General features: G+C 43.5%; 1 protein-coding gene across 1 annotated transcript in view; it reads right to left on the bottom strand.

Annotated features, from left to right (window-relative positions):
* The window catches only part of SHANK2 (SH3 and multiple ankyrin repeat domains 2), a 561458-nt gene that overhangs the window by 334471 nt on the left and 203577 nt on the right, over positions 1–23410 (bottom strand). The window contains exon 12 of the mRNA XM_029911481.1: positions 8387–8500. Within this exon, the coding sequence (XP_029767341.1) occupies positions 8387–8500 (114 nt within the window). The remainder of the gene's footprint in view (positions 1–8386; positions 8501–23410) is intronic.

Raw genomic sequence — 23410 nt, forward strand, 5'->3', positions numbered from 1 at the left:
GGAATTATACTACCCTTTTTCAGCTGATTAGAGACATTCATAAGTGGCTCTTAGCAACCATGAAAATCAGAGTGAAAAGGTTGAGGTGCATCTCAGCTGAGAAGTAGGGACAGCCCAACAATTATACGAATAAAAATGTACATCTGCTGAGTTAAAAGATATAAGTGACATTAAATTCAGATGTATGCTTAGAAACAAAATTCTCGGGCCTACATTTTGCTTCTCAGAAGCCACAGGCTTAGATTCATTTGGGTTATTTTTCATGTTTCCTTCTAAATAAGACTTAATCCTCATATAGTTCCATGATGTTCAGGAGAATTGGATGGATTAGGAGATTATTCAGGGAAAACAGAATCTTCATACTTCTAGGTTACACCTATGAACTTAACTCAGGTCATTAGTGAAAGAAAACCACTATACTTTGAGGCATGTTAAGTGAACTGTGGAAAACAGGTTGGTAGTCTCAGTTCATCTTGCAGTGGACAGGTCACCTCACAAATATTACCATCATAACAGACACTTTTGTTAAGTCTCACTACAAAGACCAGTGACTGAATAAGTGTGGATACCTCTCTCAGCTGTACAGACTCATTCAATCAGAGATGATTACATTGGCAGGGTTGAGGGGGAAGCATACACTGTTCAATGTCTTATCTGGTAGGTAAGTAAACTGAGGCTTTGCAGTACCTATACTGTCAACCCAGTTCATGAGCCATGAATTCACTAGAAGCCCTTTCCCAAACTGCTGTTTATTATCATAGAGAACTGCTTTGTCGAGCTAGGCTAAGATGCAGAAACTTACTGTTGTAGGTTCATTCATTAAACTCCCATTACTTGAGGCAAAGCTGGAATTGATACTGCAGTCTCAGCTACAAAGGGTTGTCAGAACTGCTTGAACATGAGTGCATTGAACTGCTAAATCAGCTGCTTTTTTGTTGACGGGCTTGCTAACGCACCTCCAATCTAGTCCCCTTACCCACATCACTGCTCCCAATCTACCCAGATATGAAAGAGTTGTTTTTAACATGTTCTAATGTAGAACAGCTCTAAGCTTATAAGCTCAATAGCTTATGTAAATGTGGTTTAAATCATATTCCTAAGCTTTTTTTCAAGTCACAAGACTGGTGTACAGTATCCTTGCATGAGATTACTGTGTATAGTGCTTTGACATCCACATATAATATTGCAAGTGCACATTTTGCTTCTGGTACTATTTAATATCCTTTTGTAGAACAGACCTTTATATACAGATAAAATTGTTTTCAGGACTTTCATAGAAAAAACCCACCACTATTTAATAAACTATCAAGGATCATATAATACAGAGTAATTTATATACTAAAGGGTCATATACTTTATTGCTTCTGTTGGCCAGGTTCATTGCTCCAACTGTTCTACCCTCCTAACCCCCCCTATTTCAGTGATTCCCTTCAAACCCCAACCCCTTCCTTCATGACAGGGGCTCTTGGTGCCCCCCACATCTCCTCCTATCCCCATACCAGGACTCCTATTTGACCTCCATGCCAGGAGCTCAGTGTGCCCCCTTCCTCCCATGCCAGGGGCTCTGATTTCCACGCTGGGTGCTCTCCCAATTCCTCCTCCCCTGGTGTTGTGTACCACCCCTCATTCCAGAAGCACTGTGTGCCCCCAGTTTCTCCTTTTCCCCTCATCCTTATTTCTTTTCTTTCCATCTAGGCCTATTTGGTCCTCATGTACATGATGGATGCACAAAGGGGATCCATCTAGTAAACTAAAAGGACCTCCTCCACCCCCCACACCCCCATTCAGAGGGGAAGGACCCGGGGGGGGGGGGAGAAACAGGGATCAACTGATTCCAGGGACAATAAATAAAAAAAATAGGGATGGGAGTGAGGGTCATAGATTTACACTCAGGGTACCAGAGGGGGACACCAAACAGACCCACTGGGGACAGCACCCACTCCTAGAAAGAGCCCAGAGAGCTAGTGGATAGCACCCAGAGGACACATGAATGGACAAGTGCACAAAATTGAGCCCCACAGTCCAAGTTGCATGACATCCCCCCTCCCCCCACCTAAGCCCTTCCTCCTTGATTGATACATGGCTAATACCAGGAGAAGGTTGATGAGGAGATCCCGTGACTTCATGTGGCCATGGATACGGAGTATACAAGATAAATCTTTAGCATGTCAACATTTTATATACAAGGGCAGAGCTGAGCTGTGGGGTGTTTTTATGCTGGAAGATGTTAAGGGCTCACATCAATCATTTCTTTGATCTTTAGACAATTACAGAGATGGTTGAAGCTCCTGCTGTGTCTGCTAACCAGAGACAAGGGGCTCTGTCTCTCCCCATTTCCAGTTTATAACTGAATTAATTGGGTTCTGCCCACTGATGCCTAGAACATTCTCTGAATATTTGGAATTGATCAAATGTGCCATCACTAGTTATGCAACCAAAGAAATGCAATCAAGTTGAGTGTCTACTCGATCAACAATTGCTACAGAAATAGAAGGATCTTAGTTTTATTGTACCAATGTTCATGTTTCCTTCATTGAGAAATTAACTCCCAACTGACCTTATTCAAAAAAGTGGTTCTGGCCACAAGACTGCTTACTAGAAACTCCTCATTTCTAATCCCAGATCCAACATTGCCTCCCCTACGTCCTTCAGCAAGCCACTTAAGCCAAATTTTAAAAAGCATCCACTATTGTGGGTGCCAAACATGACACACCCACAGTGAAATCTGATACTTCAGAGGTGCTCAGCAACTGCAGCTTTAACTGAAGTCAGTGCAAGGCTATTATAGTCTGTGTATAAAGCCTTAGGTCCAGAAGTCATGAGATGAAGGACAAATCTGAATTTTTATTTTAAAAACATTTTCCAGGTCTCATAATAGTGAAGAAAAGTTTAAAAACCATGACTCAAGTGTAACCAATGCAGTGACATCTGCTTAAGTGTGCAGATAGTCTGAACTGATAGCTCTATGAGGGGTGAACTGCCTCATGCATCTCAATGGGGCATAAATTTCAAGACCCACTGTTCTGGGGACCCTCACCAAAACCATGGGCCATAGCGCAGGGAGGGAGCAACTGGGAAGAGCCACGTCATGGTGTGCATAGAGCCTCAGATTGTGTTAATCTGGGCTAGAGTCATTGAGGACAGTTCTTACATTGGGGCAGACCTCCAGCTATGGCACATGGCCGGTGGGGGGGGAGGAGAGGAGGGGAGAGAAAAACAGTCACAGGCAGCACTGGTGGTTTCACAATGCCTAGTCCACTCCTATGGAAGGGTCTCAATAGTGATATGGCTGCCCAAGGTGTGAACATGTTGTCTGTAGGAGGGAGATTTTATATCAGCATTGCAAGGACGATCTGCCCATACCATTTTATTGAGAATGTAATGTTTAATTGCAGTTTGTTTTTCCACAAATAAGCTCTCTTTCGCTCATTTGTGGCATGCCAGTGACAAGCTATTATTAAACATTATTATCTAAACTTAATGGAGAAGGCAGGTTACTTGAAGAAATGTTCTGAGATCCCATTTATAGAAAATGCTATGAAAAAAAATCAGTTACTGTGCTGTTGGATGAAAAAAACGTGCTGAATTCTGCAGTGCAATTTGGGACACTGAGAATTTTTTTTTCCTCTAAAGAACTGGCATGAAATATCTGCTACTTTGCACCGTCTATGGTGTGAGTTCTCACAACTTGTGCAGGTTTGTGACACTTCTTAACTAATGTCCTTTAAACAGTCCCAGAAAATAGAATTTAATCTGTAATCCTTTCACCATACTTAGGAAAAAATTTAATAGCTGATTTTTGCATTTTTACTCTATGGGAGTACGGACTGACTTCTGCCTGTAAGGCAGTCAGCTTACATTGCATTTGTTTCATGTGCAGAAAGGAAAGGAAATAACTGCATATGATAAATTAAGTCATCAACTGCTTTCAATCCCTATCATACTTCAGTAATCATAGCGTTCTAATACATCACATTTTTCTGATGCATCACTGGTGAACCCTCATGTCCTTACTGATTCAGTAGTAAGAATAATTTCAATATACAGTATTTTACACAATGAAGTATTTGTTCATTCAGACTCCAAGAGGGTGAGTATGTTTTCAAAATTACCTACAAAACCCACATGTGAGTGCACAACTTCACAGACAATTATAGAAAATTTGTCCAATATGTTTATCAAATTATTTTTCCATTCCCAAAGAGAACAGTGTATATTTAAAGATTATTTAATGCCAAAAATACTGCATACAATTCTGGTCATTCATGTTCAAGAAACATGAATTCAAACTGGAACAGGTGCAAAGAAGGTCTACTGGAATGATCAGGGGAACGGAGAGCCTAAAAGAACTTGGATTGTTTAGCTTTGCAAAACAAAGGCTGACGGGATATGATTGCGCTCTATAAACACATCAGGAGATAAATATCAGGGAGGGAGAAGAGCTAGTTAAGTTAAAGGACAATGTTGGCACAAGAATAAATGGGTATAAACAGTTTATGAACAAATTTAGGTTGGAAATCAGAAGAAGGTTTTTAATCATCAGAGAGTGAGGTTCTGAAACACCCTCCCAACAGGAATAATGGAGGCAAATAGCCTAGATAATTTTAAGATGGCACTTAATAAATTTATGAACAGGATTAATATAACTGTGATAACAGGATATTGGACTCAATGACCCAGGATGTTCCTTCCAGTCTTATGTCATGTCATCAGTGCAGTAGGATACACAAAGACAACGTTTCTGCCCTGAAAGAACTTGCAATCAAAAAGAGAGAGAAAACAGGATGAACCAGGAAGTATAAAGATGGGGACAGCATAGGCACGAATACTGCAACTGCATATTCACAGATGGACTCCTGAAACTCCATGGAGACCCACTGACTTCACCAGGTTCTGCAAGGGTATAGAGGTCCACCCACATGGATCCAGTTGCAAGACTAGAACCTTAGGGCTAGATCCACAAAGGGGACTTAAATGAGCAGCATTTCAACACTGAATCTAGGTGCTCTTCTGCCTAGTAGAATCCACAGCCCCAAGTTAGACTCCTAGGCTCGCTATACAATGGATGGGGAGAGTTAGGCACCTAACAATGGGATTCACAAAAGCCAGCAGGCTGAGAAGGGAGCCACCTAAACTAGCCAGCAGAAAATCCCAAGGAGGGGTAACAGGGCCATGGGCAGCCAGACCTAGTAGTTGGAGTGAGAGTCTACAGTCGTGGGACAGGAGTTAAGAGTCGTCTGGGTCAGGATACCAAGAGCAGTAGACAAACTGGAGATCAAAATCACAAGTCAGATGCCTGGAAATCAGGGTGGGGGCACAGCCAGGGCAGAGTGGAGCCCAGTTGTTTGAACAGCTTCCTGTTCCTGATGCTGGCTTAAGAAGGTCCAAGTGGGCTAATCACCCACTCTGGAACTCCACCAATTGGACCTCAGGGATGGACCCTCACGCTGGGTCCTAGGTCAGCAGTTGCCAGCGGGCTGCCAGATGGAGGATTAGAATGTGGCCTCTCACATAAATCCTGTGGGCTTGGGTTTGAGACCTGTGGATCATTACAAGGGGTTGTCTCTCAAAGGGAGTTAGGCACTCTAAATCTGGACTGGAGAGAGGCACCTATCTTTGCTCAGGATTCACAGCTATGAATCCTCTCTTGGAGTTAGGTGCCTAAATCAGGTCAATCCTTTCTCAAGAGAAGTGGTGGTGATGGTACTACCACTGTCCTTATGCCCTATAGCTAAGGATAAGATTGTGTCATGGAAGTCACAGATTCCGTGACTTTCAGAGACCTCTGTGTCAGCTTCAGCCCTGGGTTGGCAGGACCGGAGATATCAGCCTGCAGGGGCCCCACGCCACTGGACACCACCTGCCCTGGGTCCCCGCAGCTCCCAGGCTATGGCAGCCACGGGTGCTGGAGCCCTCCCGTCCTCCACAATGGGGCCTGGGCTCTCATTCCCCCCCCCCCCCCACCCTACCCATGGGTCTTGGGCTTCGGTTCTCTCCCCCCATCAGTTCCCCACCCCCCCCCAATTTTAGTAAAAGTCACAGACAGGTTGTGGGCTTCTGTGAAGTTCTGTTTATTGCCCACAACCTGTCAGTTATTTTTACTAAAAAAAAAAAAATAACCAATACAAAATCTTAACCTTACCTATAGCTCAATGGCTAGAGTAGTCCCAGATGTGAGAGACCCAGGTTCAAATCCCCACTCTGCCTGATTTGGAGCAAGGATTAGAACCCACATTACTTATCTCCCCAGTGACAGCAATAGGGTATTCTGGTATCAATTTTTCCTGTTCAATCTGCTCCATTTTGTATAAAATATTTAAATATTAATTGGAGCGGGAACTATAACCTGCAAGCCACTGTGCTTTGAGGTCATTCCCATTCACACTCACTCTCCGGCCCAATGAATATTTAAGTATTCACACTGAAGCCTTTGGAGGAGGGTGGGCTTCAGAGCCCATTTCAAAGTGCTGTCTACACCAGTGGTTCCCAAACTTGTTCTACTGCTTGTGCAGGGAAAGCCCCTGGCAGGCCAGGCCATTTTGTGTACCTGCCACGTCCAGTACATCCCTCGGCCTGCACTGCTTCCAGCGGCTCCCATTGGCCTGGAGCAGCGAACCGCGGCCACTGGAAGCCGCGATCGGCCGAACCTGCGGACGTGGCAGGTACACAAACCAGCCCGGCCCGCCAGGTGCTTTCCCTGCACAAGTGTCAGAACAAGTTTGGGAACCACTAGTCTATACAGCTATTTTTAGAGTGCTAGTGCAAGCCTACTTGCCCAACTCTATCACCCAGGCTGGGAGCTTCTCTGTCGCGGGCTGTGTAGATGTACCCTAACTCCTATCCCTGAATCCTCATCCCACCCTTCCTTTACATAGTAAAATAATCAAATCCTACAAGACCTCCAGTTTTTCAGCTTTCGTTAATTCTTCAACAGTCTGGATCAGTGTTTCCTTCTCAAGCCTATCCTGTCTACACAAAGGTCATACTTGAACACAAATTATGCACAGGCAGACTATAATCACCTGTGAAATACTGATTTTTTTGTATGAATGCCAGTACAAAAATTATATTGTAATGTCTTTACATCCTCAAGAAGTTCTTAATTCACAGATCAATGATCTAACACACCTTAATAGCTCATTTAGATCATTCCGTTGTATCCAGTCCATACTTATTAGATCACTAATATACTCTGGAAGTTGTTCTAGTTCACAGTGAGCTTTCAATCTGAATATATGAGCATGTCCATATTCCCTTAAAAATAGGGAAAGTAGCTATGATGCATTAGGTGCATTACTCTTTAAATAAATATTGTAGCCAATTTATTTTTGATTCATGAATGCTGTAATACCTGGAACCATAAACTGTGGTTAAATAAAATTGTCTTTGCTTTATTTATGGCACAACCACATAGTAATGGAGAACTCAGTTCTCTGTACCACAGTTAATAGCAGTATAGCAACACTTTTAAGTGGCCTTTGTACTACGTACGTGGAGTATCCCTTAGAAGCCACAAAAGCTGCAGCTGAACACAGTAACAGAAGGATTAAGGTTCTGATCCTTCACTGAGATTACCACGGGCACAGGTCTGCCCATGCAAAGCTCATTGCAGAATCTGCACCTAAAATTTGTTCATTGTTTCTTGCCAAACATCATTGCATAGAATAATACCGGTTTTAATTTTCAAAAACATTAACCAGCATCTGAAACCTGCAAACTAATTTTTTTGAGATTACTGTATTATTTAAAAAAAAAAAAAAAAATACAGCACCCACCCCCCACTTTTAAATTAAAAAAAAAAAAGGGGGGGGGGGTCCAGTCAAATCCTAAACCCATCCCTAGGGTTTTTTTTAGTTCCATCACTAACTCTTTGCAAACTAGGGTTTATGAAGATGATCTTTAGACCCTTAATTATAGCTACATCCTCAAAAAGTTATTAAAGACTCAAAGTAGTGAAAAGGTTTATTATAATAAAATGGCAATTTAACACATTTTGTCACTATCCCAATTTGGGACGCCAGTCAAATTTCCTTCAAGTGCTTAATCAACCAGTGAGACTTTTCATACACTATTAGAATATAAAACTACAACATAGTGCCCCCTTAAAAAATGTCTATAATCATTCCCTACCTGAGAGTTATACCAGTACTTTACAGGAGACTGCTTTCTGAAAAAGATTGTTTGGCTTGGACAAAGACCAGGAAAGTTTGATCAATAAACGCATATTCACTGATCTTTATTAAGTGCTCAGCCTTATTTAATTCTTCAATTTCCAGTGTTGCACAATAAGGCCACGTAATATATTCTAATTTAGGCCACCTCAGTGCTCAACTAGACACGTTTCATTTGTTACTGTGCAAATTATTGCTGAATTGTATTCGCTTACCTGGTCTGCTTTCATTTGGTTTACACTGCACTTCCTCAACACAGTCTGCGGGAAACCATCCAACAAGTCCTCGGGTGCTGCCTTCCCAGAATCCACCTTCACCAATGCTTAAAACTAAATACAAAAGAGAAAGACAAATGGAACGTTAGCTTTTTCACCACTTTTCCTCTAGAATAAACTTAAATTCTAAGATTATTTAGACAATGGCACACCAATGAAAATGAACACAGCACAATAAGCCAAATTCTGCTTCACAAAACACCTGCACAGAATCCCCTGCATAGGTGATTCTCAGGTATTACTACTGGGGATGGGAGTAGGGAGCCCACTGTTGAGACAGAGCTCAAGGTGCACATATGACTCCCAAGGCCACACCATAATCCTTTAAATATACGACTGTATTTCTGCAATACTGATGTTATAAAATCATAAATCTCAGCAACAGGAAAGAATGAGAACTGAAGATGCTGAACTAATAACAGGCTCAGATTCTTGGTAAAATGGGTCTCAAAATTTATTTTTTGAATTACTCATAAATGTTATCCTTCCTAAGGAAAAAGGAGAGAGTATTTACATTATACAGTAATGAGTTCTTTAAGATGTATAGTCCCTATGGGTGCACCACGTCAGGATGGTCTCTTGGAGATTTTTGACAGCAGTGTCCACAGGTCCACACCTGTGCCCTACACATCCTTGTGCTCCAGTATGAGGGTATATAGGGAAGGGCAAACTTGCTGCTACTTCAGTTCCTTCTGAACCTTAAAGTCCAGAGTCAAAGATCCCAAAGCAAAGGGGAAGGAGAGTGGGTAGTGGAGCACCCTCAGGGCCAACACACCTCAAAGAATGCTAGTTACTGTACAAGCATGCATCTGACGAAGCGGGTATTCACCCACGAAAGCTTATGCTCCAATATGTCTGTTAGTCTATAAGGTGCCACAGGACTCTACCGCTTTTTACAGATCCAGACTAACATGGCTACCCCTCTGATACTGTACAAGGAAAGTAAACTCTCCTTCTTTGAGTTATTGGTGCTCCACGTTAGGAGATTTCCGAGCAGTACCTCAAATATAGACGAGGGTGTTGAGGCGATTAATTCAGTGCAGCCTTGCCAATGTCCAAGATAGGTACATTCTTGGATAAAACTATGGAGTTAGATTGAGCCCTGGTGAAGTGGCCATTTGTACTAAGTGGGTGACACGTCACCAGAAGTCTCATAACATGCCAGGATGCATCCTGACACCCATTTTGATACACTTTTGGAGGACCCTGGATGCCTTTTCATTCTTTCCGTAAAAGAATTAAAGTCTGGGAGAAGCCCAGAGGGCTTAGTGCTATCAAGGTAGAAGAGACTGGCTTCCTCTCCTGAGAAGTTTGGGGTAAAAAACTGGCAGTTGAATGTCCTGACTGATTTGGAAATCTGATAAGGCCTAAGGTAGGAAGTGAGAATGGGGCTGTAAAGTCACCTTATCACAATAGAACACCATGTATGGCGGATCAGCCATTAGCACTCCTAGTTCTCCTACCCATCTGGCCAAAGTGATGGTTATGAGGAATGAAGTCTTGAAGCACAAATGAAGAAAGTAACAGGTCCCCAAAAGATTCCTCAAGGCATTGAGGATCAAGCTGAGGTCCCCAAGTGGAGTAGGTTCTTTGACATGTGGAAACAGGTTGAACAGAATGAATCTTGCAGCACTAGGGTGAGCAACAACTCACCCTCAGTCGGACAGTGGAACACTGTAATGGCAGCTAAGTGAACTTTAACTGAGGTCAGTGATAGAGCCATGATTTTTAAATTTAGCACATAATTGAAAATGCGTGTGAGGAGAGACCCAAGAGGAGATTATGGATCATTGGACAAATCAGCTTCAGAAACTATTCCACTTCTCTAGGTGAGTTTTCCTTGTGGCAGGTTTTCAGCTTTCCATCAGCATTATTTGGACCTCTAGACACCAGTCTCCTTCTATGTCAGAGTGTCGTCAAGGAGCCAGCCCTTTAGGTGGAGACACAAGATGTTGGGGTGAGCCTTGGTGCTGGATTCCTGGGTCAGGAGGTCTGCTGTCAGAGGAAGGCAAAGAGCCCATCACAGGAACTGAGTTGGCCAGACCTAGGTGGCCATGATAGTGTTCTAAGGATGGACACCCATCTCTCGTTTCAGCTTGTTCAGGAACTTAAGGAGCAATGGCATTAGGGAGTAAGCATACAGCCAGATACAAGGCCAAGAGGAGCATCTCCCAGTGACTTGGAAGCATGCCCTCCCCTCGAGCAGAAATGCCGGCAATTCCTGTTGAACAGTATCACAAAAAGAGATCTCTCTTTGAGGAGCCCCTGGTGAGACAAATTTCCTGAAATACTGTGTTCTGTGGTCTTCATGGAAAACCCTGCTCAGGGAGTCAGCTGCAGTTTTCTGTAACCACAGTAGGTTAAACTGAGATTTCTAGGACGTGAGATATGCACCAATTCCATAGTTTTATGGACTCTGTGCATAAGGACTGAGATCTTGCTCCCCTTGGTGTTTTATATAATATACTTCAGCCCTGTTGTCCAGCATTACTTTGACTAGGTGACCTCTGATGCTGGGTAGGAAATGACAGCATGCGTACCCAAGTACTTGGAGATCCAGAATGCTGATAGAGGAAAAACAGCGCTGAGGGTCCATTTGCCTTGTCCTGAAAATTCTTGGAAATGGGTGCCCCAACCTAGCAGGGAGGGGTTTGTGCTGATATTGGGGCGGGGGGAGGAGAAGAGATGCGAACACAGAACTCCCACACAGGCCTTTTGAGGATCCTTCCTCCAGTCGAGGGACTCAAGAACTCTCCAAGGTATTGCCACTGGTTTGAACAGCTTGTGCTTGGTCGGGATGTAGATAGATCTGCATCATGCTTGGAGACACCGAAAGCATAGCCCTGCAAGGGGCGTTATGAATGTACAGGCTGCCATGTGGCCCAGGAGTTGAAGTCATATCCTTGCTGTGGTTTGAAGGCTCTGTTGTAGTGTGCAAATGAAGGTGGACATCATAGAAAACCAGTCCATAGGCAAGTACTCTCTGGCAAGTGTGGTGTCCAGAGTGGCTCTAACAGATTCTATTCATTGTATAGGTGTGAAAGCAGATTGCTCCATGCTGAGTTGGAGGCCCAGAGTGTGGAACAGGGATAGGGCCTTGTTAGTTGTGAGCTATACCTTGAGAAAGGAGCAAGATCCAGTTGCTGAGACAGGGGAAGACCATTATTCCCATCTGATGAAGATGGACTGCAATGGTCAATAGGACAGTTGAAAGGGCAAAGGTTAGGACATGGTACTGATAGTGGTCTTTGCCAATGATGAATCATGGGATGTATCTGTGGAAAGGCTGCATAGCTATATGAAAGTATGCATCCTGGAGATCAAGGGCAACGAATCAGTCCCCTAGATCCCAAAATGGAATTATCACTGCCAAGGTTATCATCCTGAACCACTGACTGAGGACAAAGATGTTTAAAATCCTGAGATCCAGTCAGTCTCCATCCTCCTGGTCTCTTGTGAATTATAAAGTAGAACTCTTTTCCAGTGAAGTACAGGAGAGAATGCAACTCCTGTTGTAAGAGACCCTTGTGAGAAGGGTTCCAGAAGAGGATGTGGAAGGGGGAGTAAGAGGGATGGATGGCGCTGAACTGGATAGAATTGAAAACTACATCTAGGTTTCATCTGTCAGAGGTGATGAGCTCCCAGGAAGGAGAAAATGGGAGAGGCAGACTCCATAATGTTGATGAAGAATGGGTTGGTGCAGCAAAGGATCCAGGTTGGTGCGACCCTCAACCAATGCATCAAAAACGGTCACTTAGAAGAAGTCATTGACTGATGTCACTGTGGAGGATGACCCCTTCTTAGGAAATATGATCTGTTTCTGGGTGGTTCAGTCTGTCTCATGGAGGTTTGGTAGTGGACAGAGGGAGACTGTTGAGCTGTTTGTGACTGACTGTATTTTCTCTTTGTTGCAGGTATACAGATGCCAAGAGATTGCAAAATTGTCCTGTCTTTGAGAGAGAGTGGAGGAATCACTCCGTGACAACACTGAAGAGCATAACCTTTCAAACGGAAGATCCTCCATGGTATTCTGTACTTCCCTAGGCAGGCCAGAGGATTGCAGCCATGACACAACACAGCACATGACTACAGCAGTTGCAACAGAACTCAAAGCTGTGTCCTCTGCTTCAAGTGAAGCCTGAAAAAGTCTAAGTGATCATCTGGTCTTCTGTGATGAGAGCTTGAAATGTCTCCCTCTAGTCTTGAGACACATGATCAATAAAATGAGAGATTTCAAGTAATTTGTGAAGTCAAATTTTGCCATCAAAGCCTGATAGTTAATAACTGGGAATTGTAGAGTGGCTGAAGAATAACTCTTACAACTGAGAAGGTCCAGGCACCTAAGCTCCTTGTTGGAGAGGCTTGATCTAGACCAACACGGTCCATTTCTTTTGTTGACAGAATTAATGACCAAAAAGAGTTAAGGTTAGCCCATTCGGAAGTGGGTGGGATGGTATTTGCCACACAGCGTCGGCTAGTGACAATAAGGTGTCATTGATAGATAATACAATCATGACTTGAGAAGTGATCTGGAGGATGTCCAGCAAGGAGTGTGGAGGTTCTTGCATTTCCTCCAATGGAATCTGTAAGGCCTCTGCAATTCTGAATGGCCTTGAAGTAATCTGTGCAGGATGGCAATGGGCACATACTTGCCTCATCTGGTGAGAAGGAGGATTTATTGAATGGTAGTGACTCCTCTACGCCTAGCTCTTGCTCTTCTGGAGGTTCTTCCTGAGGAAGAGGGTCATGAACCATCAGTGGCTATTGGTCTTGAAGGGTCCCCTTACACAGCAATACCGTGTAGAACTGTTTTCCATAGGGGACCCAAGGATTCCAGAAAGCCCATTGTGATGGGGCATAACCAAAAGGGGTCAGACCCCAGGGTGCTCCTGCCAGGGCTGACGAATCAGATGTCTACTGCGGGGAGGGGGGGGTCTCATTCTCAGGATGTACCTCAAGGGAGGGAGGCTGGAATCGGAAGGCGATGGAATCCTGGACGCAGGACCGGCTCTAGGCACCAGCAAAACAAGCACCTGCTTGGGGCGGCACATTCCCAGGGGCAGCACAGCAGCTGGTAGCAGTTGTAGAGGCAGCTGGGCCCGCATGGCCTCAGCCGTGCAGTGCAGAGCACAGGGCATCTGCAGCACGGGGGGCTGCTCACCACCTCGGCCAGGTTGTCGTGGTGCACCTCGCCCATGCCGGCCCTGTCAATGAGCAGGTGCAGCGCCCCGTAGCTCACCCCTTCACCCGCAGGATGTCCGGGGACTTGGCCGCCAGCACCGACTTGTGGACTCAGATCCGCCGGCCGGACACTTCGATCACCAGGTCCGGCTCCTCAAAGACCAGCTGCTGTGGGCTCCAGGGCTGGGCTCCAGCCTGTGGACAGTAAGTGCCAGGCGGTGGCCGGGCAATGTCGCCTCCTCCCGCCTCGGACGCACGTTGTTAATCTCCCGCTGGCTCTTCCCCACCTGGCTGCAGGAGGAGGCTGCTCCGGGATCCTGCTGCCGGGCTTTGTCCCCCGCCCTGGGCGAACTGAAGCACAAGGAGGAGCTGAAACCGCTGGGAGCTTGCGAAGGGAGCGCGGCACTTTCCCCACCCCTGCTCTCCTCTTCCCCAGCTGATGTGCTCCCTTCCATGGAGCCAGGCTGCTGCTGGCTGCCCTTGCTTCTCTCCGCTTCCCCCAGAGCTTTCCCCAGTGGCCCTAGCTGCTGGTCTGCTTCTCCGCAGAGCCTTTTTGGACAGGCTCTAGCAGAGCTGGACCTGGCTAATGTACGTGTGTACACACACACACACACACACACACACACACACACACACCTCTCAGCAAGTTGGGGGAGTTGGATTTTTTTTTTCCTGGAGCAACTTAATTTTCTATGAGCCTTTTTCCTATTTTTTTTTCTTCAGAGTAAGCGACATGTTCTTTAACAAGTGAAAGATCACTGAGTTTTAACAGTTTTGATTTACCTAGATGTTCGTATCAGCCTGCATGCAACTCCCAAGATCAGTTTGACTAATTGCACTGTTTTATTTCAGCTCAAAGAGGAGCTAAGGATTTTCCTTGGACTTTCTGCTCCGAAATTTGCAGCAACAGAGTCAACTAAACATGCTGATGTGTGATTATATTCTGCGATTATTTCCCCAATATGCAAACATGTGTAAAAGCCAAAAAAAAGGGGGAGGGGGCCCACCAACATTTTTTTTTGCTTGGGGCGGCAAAAACCCTAGAGCCGGCCCTGCCTGGACGGATGCAGAGGAAACATCCTTTCCTATGTCTAGTGAAGGAGCTACAGATGTTAGTACCAGAGGCCAAGGAGAGAATAATAACCACTTTGGTATTGGAGTCTGAGTCTTCATGAGATGGTGTGGTAGCACAAGAGGTTAGGCTGGCTCCAGAGCAAATGTTGGTACCTACAGGAAAACTCAGCAGAGGGAATTCATTTTTCCAGGATATGAAGATCTGCATGGGAGAGGAACCTGAATGATGCTGGTGACTTTGGGTACTGTTCCTTGGGAGTAAACATGTTGAGCAATACTGGGGATGGTAGTGATGAGCAATCTGTGCACTCCTTGCCGTGACTCTATGAGGACAGTACAGAGGAGGATTCAAGTCCTTGTTTTTCAATGAGTCCATGCATTTTAAAGAATCCAATTCCTGTACCAACACTTAAGCTTTCGTGGGCTACAACCCACTTATTTGTTAGTCTCTAAGGTGCCACAAGTACTCCTGTTCTTTTTGCGGATACAGACTAACACGGCTGCTACTCTGAAACCTGTACCAACACTGGTGCCACCCAGGGTTGCTTGCTGGTAGATTCTTCAAACTGGAAGTCTTTTTGGGTGGTACCAAAACCACAGGAGGTAGGACTCTCAGCAGTACCCACACTGAGATATGCGTCCTCCTTGTTCCCTGGCTTTAAGGGTGACCGTTCCCCTCTTCTGGGCTCCCTCTCTAGGAAATAGGGCCTCTTCGTATCAGAGGATTTCAAAAACTCCAAAGGCTCTCCATATGTTCTTTGCTTACCAGAGCCAAGGCTGGCACAGTCACCAGAGCATTCTGAGCTGTTGATGCCAATGTTTGGTGGGGATCTCAGACCCTGCCAGTCTCAGGAAACACTCCGTAAGTAGCAGTTTCAATCTGTTCTCCCTCAGGTTTCTGGATCTGCTTTTGAAGCCAGATCAGACCTTGTACTTAGAGGGGATGCGAGACTCTCCAAAGCAGAGAAGGCAGGTGAATGCCTGTCACTGAAGGGGAAGGACATGTGACAGATCAGCTGGGTGCGAAACCCAGGATCTTTAGCATAACCCAGGAAAGTCCACATACAGAGACCAAAGTAGGCCCTGGCTGAAAATAAGGTGGGGGACACCCCCAAAAGGACAAACTGTGTGCTAAAACTAAACAAAGCATACTACAACAAAGAAATACGAACGAGATAAGCTAGGGGATGAATGAGCTATGTAGTGGACACGGACACTCCAGCTCAAGCTGTAGGCAGCTGAGAAGGAACTGGAGTGGCTGTAAGTCTGCCTCTCCCTATATAGCCTGGTACTAGAACAGGAAGTGTAGGGCACAGGCGCAGACCCACAGACACTAATGACAAAACTCTCCAATTGAGAGTGCATTGGTATATGCACATACCTTATACAGCGCACCCGTGGGGACAATAATTTGAAGAGCACAATACTTTATTTAATGGTTAACTCCAGAGACTTGGAATCTGGGTCAAGTAATATGAATTTCATGGTGTGAGCATATAATGAATATTCGCATATCCCAAAGCTAATATACACAATGGGGGTACCTTTTGAAACACACTGCTGATTTTCACAGTGGAAGAAAATGACAATGGGGAGTGAATGACCTTCTTCTAACAGGAGGAAAAGATTTACTTTGCATAGGTGATCATCTTGAAATTGCTCTTCTCTTAGCAAGGATTGTGACAGAGGACTGCAGAACAACAGTGTAAATACAGTACTATTATCAAACATTTAGAGTAAATGAATTACCTCTCTATAATAAGAAGTCTCCGATATTCCAAAGAAAAAAATACAAGGTTGTGTAGACATTTTAAACAAAAATACCAAAACCAATGCCAAATACTTAAAATAGACAATTAATTTGATCACACACCCCCCCCCTCCTTGTGAGAAACAATGAAGCTTTAAAACTACAGAGCCTGATTCTGATTGCAGCTGCATTTTGCACAACTGCAGCTCTACTGAGTTCAAAGGAGTTGAATTTCAACTTGATTTACACTGATGTAAATGACATGAATAATCAGCCCATGCATGGCAGGAAATGTAGTACTTCCTTTAATACTAACAGGAAATCTAGTTGTCACACCTGAGAAGGCCTGTATAAAATTATACACGGTATTAATATTTACCTAGATTTAAGGCAGTAATGCAATAGTAGCTATTTCTGATACTACCTATTAATGTCTATTAAAATAAAAATATTTGACAGAAAAATGTTCCTCATCTGACAATTCTATTTCTTTTAAAGTTTAGATGTATAGACCTTACAGAATGCACATTTCAAATGTCATACTAAAAAGTAACAAGTACAAACTTAAGCCCACAATCCAGCAACTGGACCCCCCAAGCACAGACCCCCTGAATCTATATATAGCCCTAAAGCAAAAAATTAAGCATCTATATATACACACACAAGTACATGTGGGACTACTCACGTAAGTATTTGCAGGATCTGGGCCCTCATCTGACTGAGCACCCTCAGCTCCCACTGAAGACAATGAATATGTATGAACTTTCGCTCAGGCTATATACACAATATACAATTAGAGATTGGACTGAATTTCAATGCATTTTTTTAACCTTCCTAAAAGCCATAGATATTTTGTGTGCATAAACAATCCCAGGTCTGTGTTTAAAAGGGAGGGAAGATGACAAAACCAGACTTGTGTTTTAACGATATTAACAGAAGAAACTCAGTATAATTGTGTGGACCATTTATAAAGAAAAAAAAAAAGGAACAATTTATGCTGATATATCCCACTTGCTCTTGGAAATAGTTACAGCATGTGCATATATACACATAAAAATCTGAGGACTCTCTTCCCAGCTGTATAAAATATATTTTCAATCCCTATAATTAAAAAAATATATATATTCAATATTATGTGACTAGCTCAACAGACAAGAGGCAGAGATCTCCATCTGAGCTACTACCTGTCATCTAATAAAACATGGAGAAAAATTCTGCTCTTAGTTACACTGATGAAAATCCAGAACAGTAGTAGAGAGGACTGAGGAAATCTCCATATGTACGTCAGTGTAACAAAGCAGAATCTGATTCATGGTCTTTAATCTTCATATAAGAAGAGGGTGTATGTCTTTATATGTGAAGGGACAGATGCAACTTTATTAATAAGAGATACAGATGTTATTATATTTATTTTATGATTGAGTACAAGTTACTATTGTAGATCAACCATTTCTTCCCTCCCCCACAAAAAAAGTGGAAACTAGCCTGGGACTCCAGTCAGATGGAAGAGAGAATGAAATGTATGACAATGCAGGACTCTTGTTGCAAATAATTGTTTTTTGTATAGATAGTTCTGAGCACTTAATCTCAAGCTGATTTCATTTTACTGACTGACAGGAAGGAGAACAGACTGCAAAGCAATTGAGATAAACTTCCTCCTTCCCCTAGCTAGTATTTTATTAATGTAAGTCAGGACTGTGGCACTACGCCCCCATATTCTTCAAGGAGATATTTTAATGATATGATTATGGCATAACTATGATGTATTTTATGCAAGATAAGGCATGTGAGATATCATTGGAAAGGTTATGATTTACTGAATATAATTATCCTATTTATATGCATGTATCATTTCTGTTTCTGAAGTTAGGAATATGGTCTATGCATCTATTACAAATGTGTTTACACCTGGGGAATGCCCACTAGACAGAATGCAATCAGTCTAGATGGCCAGTTGGGAAGGGCCATTAGGGAAAACAATAGGTCTTTGAAGTTGCTAATCTCCCACCTTCCAGGGAAGCCTTCCTGGGGATGCTGCAAACAGTGTCTGAGTTATGGCTGCAGGGACATGTGACCAAGTCACCTGGTACTGGACTCCATTATATGAGTATTTTTCCACTGACCGGGGGTGGGAATCACACTGGGAGACAAAGGATTCACGTCATATGCGAAAACTATTTAAGGCAGGGGAGTGACATTATCATGGCTCGTTCATCATTGACTTCTCACCCAAGAAAGAAGACTGCTGGAAACACCTGAAAACAAAGACTGGACTAGGGGAGAAGGGCTGAGCCCAGGCGATGGGTTGTCTGGCCTGTGAAAGAAATATCTGGAGTTTTAAGCTGCAAGCAAATGCAGCGTGCCTTCACGAATCTCTGCAATCTGCTTAAAACAACATTTAGGGTGACGAATTTGCTACTTATAACCCGTTTATTTAATATATTAAACTTAGATTGCATGTTTGTTTTATTTGCTGGGTAATCTGCTTTGATCTGTTTGCTATCCCTTATAATCACTTAAGCTCTATCGTTTGTAGTTAATAAACTTGTTTTGTTTGGTCTAAAACCAGTGCGCGCAGAAATCATAACTTGGAGCAGAAAGTTGTGTATATCCCTCTCCACATTGAGGGAGGGGGCAAATTTCATGAGCTTCTGCTGTACAGTTCTCTGAGCAGCGCAAGATGTTTACACTCTGGGGGTGGGGTGGGGGGGGAGATGTACTTGAATACTGGGCAATTCCTTAGCTAAGGCTTCCCATGCAGAGCTGATCTCAGCATCTGTATGTATAGCTGCAGCTGCGTGTGTCCCTACCTGTATGTGTACTGGTAAAGTGCAGTCTGAAGCCTAAGGGAGGGCTTGGCTGGCTTGCCTCAATAATACAGTGTAAAGGGAACCCAGGCTGGTGGATCAGGTGGGCTCAGTGGTACCCCAGTCCCAGGTGGCACCCTGAAAGGCAGGGGAACCCATCACAAGGACTATTACTTTGAATTACACAGATCCTTCTGCTTCTACATAGAATTTATATTTTGGTTTGTTATAAGGCAGCTGGACATGTCACACCCAGAGGGAAAGTTTGACATGTTCATGGTAGTAGCAACTGAAAATGGCTAGTCCATCCTCATCAAGGCAGAAAAAGGCATCTTTCTTTGGGTCCACAGGTGAATTCAAGGTAAAGAGTGATTATTAAATGTCACAAGTAGATTTCTAAGAATCCCACTTAGGATCAACATTAAATGAATGTTTGAAGTGTTATCAATTACTAAATGAGGGGAGTTTGGCAGAACTATACGTAGGATGCTTGTTTGAAAATATGGTTTCCGTGAGAAGGAGCTAGGGTGATAGGTAGCGTATTGGATAGAATGTACTAGTCTTTACAATTCTGGGTATTTGGCTTTAAATCTGGTTAAGTATCACAAATAAAAATAGGTTGATTGGCTTCTTGGCCCTCCTACTACAGAAGCATCACACCGCATGGTATGATTGGTCCCTGATCAGGAGATAGCTGAGGCTTGAATAGTTGGGGGTGGTGGGATAGCAAACCCAACAGTGCTTTTCATTAAACTAGAAAAAGATTAAGTCTTCATTCTTCACTATGTTGAAACCTTTCCAAACTAGGCAGAAAACCATGTAAGGCCTTATAGATCTAGTCTCCCTAAAAGTACAAAACTCAAACTCTGCTCATCCAGCGAGCCTTGGGCTAAAACTTTTTCTTGGATAATCTGCCTTCCTGATGTATTACTTTTAATGGGTAATAAACAACACAGAGGTTAATTGGTTACATGGATGGAGTCCTAGTTTTTCTGTCTTGGAGCTCGATGGAATTCTAATTCATTGGGGGGGTGCGTGTAGAGAAACACTCTTTTGACAGAATTTTTCAGAGTTACGTCTTCATTTAACTTGAGTTCCAGGTGACTAATAAGTCCCACAAGAATACTCACCTGGACATAGGCAGTAGGTATAATAGGTCATGGCAGGCTTAGCCTGCCCTGGCAGAGCTGCAGCCACCAGATGCCAGTTTCAGGGTTTGCCCGGGAAGTTTTCTGCTTATTATTATGCCCCATGCAGGTTCCGAGGCAGCTGAGGAGGCAGTATGTGCTACTCAGCTTCCTGGGTTCATCAGTAATCTCCCTCCAGGGAGAACCCAGGCAGCTGAGTAGCACATACTGCCTCCTCAGCCGCCCTGGAACCAGCATGGAGCATATAAAAAGCTCAGTTTCTTCCTAAAGAGACGAGCTTTTACCTTGCAGTGCCTTGGGGTTTCAGAAAGGAAGATGCGGCTGGCCCGTGGCTCCTCCAGCTGCAGGGGGGAGGGGGCGGGAGGAGGAGAGTGGTCTCAAGGCTCCTGCTGTGGGGGGGCTTGGGAAGAAGGGATGGGGGGGGGGTCTAGCAACCCCAAAGGGGGGCTCCACCTGCTGCCCATGCACCTGGATGAGGAAATAGCCTTGCCATTTAAGTCCTCAGAGCAGGAGAAACTCCTTTCCGCCAGTCCCTAACTCACACAACCAACTCCTTAAGTTATAATGGCAACGTCCTACTCTCCTAAGCAGACCCAAAATTCAAAGCTTGAAAGAACAATGAGAATGTTCCATCTATTTTTGAATACAGCTAAGTAAATAGATGAGGCTATTAACAAGTGTTTTGGAGCATAACATTTCTCTTAATCTGAAGTTGATCTTGAGTCATAGATCTTACCTAGTACATAATTAAGGTCAGCACAAGTTAGTTTGACTTTGTTCTAGTTTTTCAAGTACCTTTTTCTAATTTTGGATTGTATTTTGCTCCTGTCCAATCCTCTCCCTTTCCTACTTGTTACTGCCAGAAATCCTTCCCTGCTGCTGATGTTGAAGAGGATATGCCATGTAAGCAGATCCTTTTGACTATATGAAGCAGCATCAAAAAGATGTTATGTGTCATTAGAGAGCAGTGGGACAAGACTGAAGTGACAGCAGGCAGGCAGGGAACAAGTATCTTCAGCCCTGCAGACATTCAGGGGAGTTGGGAAGGAGCAAACCCAGTCTCCTCAAAGATTGCTAGGTCCCGGAGTAGGAATGCTCCTGGGTGGAGGTGAGGTGAGTGAATAATTGATCATTCAGTGGCCAAATCGGGGGGCTGAAGGGGGAGGTTCATTTAGAACAGAAATGGATTTTTTCCAGTTTCGCACAGAAAAAAAAAAGTTTTTTTCCCCCACTGAAAATTTTTTGCCCAACTTTAATCCTGAGGAAGTCTGCAAGTCGTTTCACTGTTAAAACAGCCTGCCTGAGTTCTCCTGAGCTCTTATTACTGAATAGTAGTTTTTCCCATCTGCCATTAGGAGGAGACCACTCTTAATGGTCCCACTTTATACTGGAGACTGGGGAGGGAGATCCACTTCTATGAATTATAGAAGAGTTGCATGGTGCCTGGCAAGACAGATTCCAACAACAGAACCAAGGGCCACTGTAGAAAAGATGAGGCAGTGAGGGAGTTCAATGGAATTGGGGAGCTCACGAATTCTAATTGACCAGCTTTTATAATCTCCCCCCAGGATCACTTTCATGGTGCTACTGTTTGCTTTAAGCCTCCTCAAGTTAGTTGCCTATGACTGTGTCTAGAATATATCTACAATATATTGTAGCACAGTGATTTATATCTTGTAAGCAAGTAGTAGTACTTCATAATCATTCATCAAATGTCAAATTCACAAAAAGTTTTGGATCAACCAAAACTACATTTTTCCTATGAATAAACTAGTCCTCTGAAAATTTCACCCAGCTCTAGTTTCAATATTCTGAGATATTAGTTAGCAAGGGTACAACTTTCTCTGCCATTTTCTAGTATAGATGACTTGTGAATGAATAAGTTAGCTTGTAACAAGTTACAATTATTCTTATCAGGGATTTCAGTTAAAGTAAATATACAATGATACACCACACAGTACAGTAGAACCTCAGAGTTATGAACAACCTCTATTCCTGAGGTGTTCGTAACTCTGAAATGTTTGTAACTCTGAACAAAACGTTATGGTTGTTTTTTCAAAAGTTTACAATTGAACATTGAGTTAATACAGCTTTGAAACTTTACTATTACTATGCAGAAGAAAAATCCTGCTTTTTTTTTATTGTTTTACTTTTAACACATTATTGTACAGCTTTTGTTTTTTTTTTTGGGGGGGGGGGGGGGGGGTGTCTCTGCTACTGATTGTGTACTTCCGGTTCCAGATTAGGTGTGTGGTTGACTGGTCAGTTCGTAACTTTGGCGTTTGTAACTGAGGTTCTACTGTATTCTACTCTTAAGGTTTGCTTATCCAATAGTTTAACACTCTGATTACTGAATTTAATCATGCAGAGTAGGAAAATTACTGCTGAAAAACTTTTTTTTCCCCCTGTAATTTTCTGTAGTTCTTGTTAGTATTTTATTTGCTATTCTAACTTGTGCAAAAGCCTAGGACCCCAACTTTCTTTTTGTCTAGAGGTATTGTCTGTCAGTAATTTCTTCAAACCCAGTAGGGGTTTAATAATCTTTTCCTTCTCAAGCTGAGTTATAAGATAGATTTCACTATAGATGAATATGTTTCTTACATGCTTGGGTTGCCCAGTCAGCCGAGGTCACACTGAACCAGAAGTAGTTAAGCACTGATCAGAATTTCTAGTGCTAAAAACTACTGATATTCTAGTTATCATATGGACCTGAATCACCATCACAGTACCCAAAGACTCCAAGTGAGATCAAAGCCCTATTATGCTAGGTGCTGTACAAACACACCTGGAGACAGTCCCTGTCCAGAAGAACGTGCAATCTATATCAGAGGAGACAAACAAAAACAACAAAACAAGTGCTATAGCATATTTGAGCTATTTAAGGGCATTCCATGCCTGAGGCCTGATTGCAAGGTGCTGAACACTGTTAACCCCAACTGAAACCAATGGGAGCTCAGAGTGCTCAGCACCTTGCAGGATTTGAAAAGTATGTATGGCCCATACA

The sequence above is a fragment of the Terrapene carolina genome, unplaced genomic scaffold, assembly GCF_002925995.2.
Source record: "Terrapene carolina triunguis isolate 2854851 unplaced genomic scaffold, T_m_triunguis-2.0 Scaffold96, whole genome shotgun sequence".
NCBI classification, from domain to species: domain Eukaryota; kingdom Metazoa; phylum Chordata; order Testudines; family Emydidae; genus Terrapene; species Terrapene triunguis.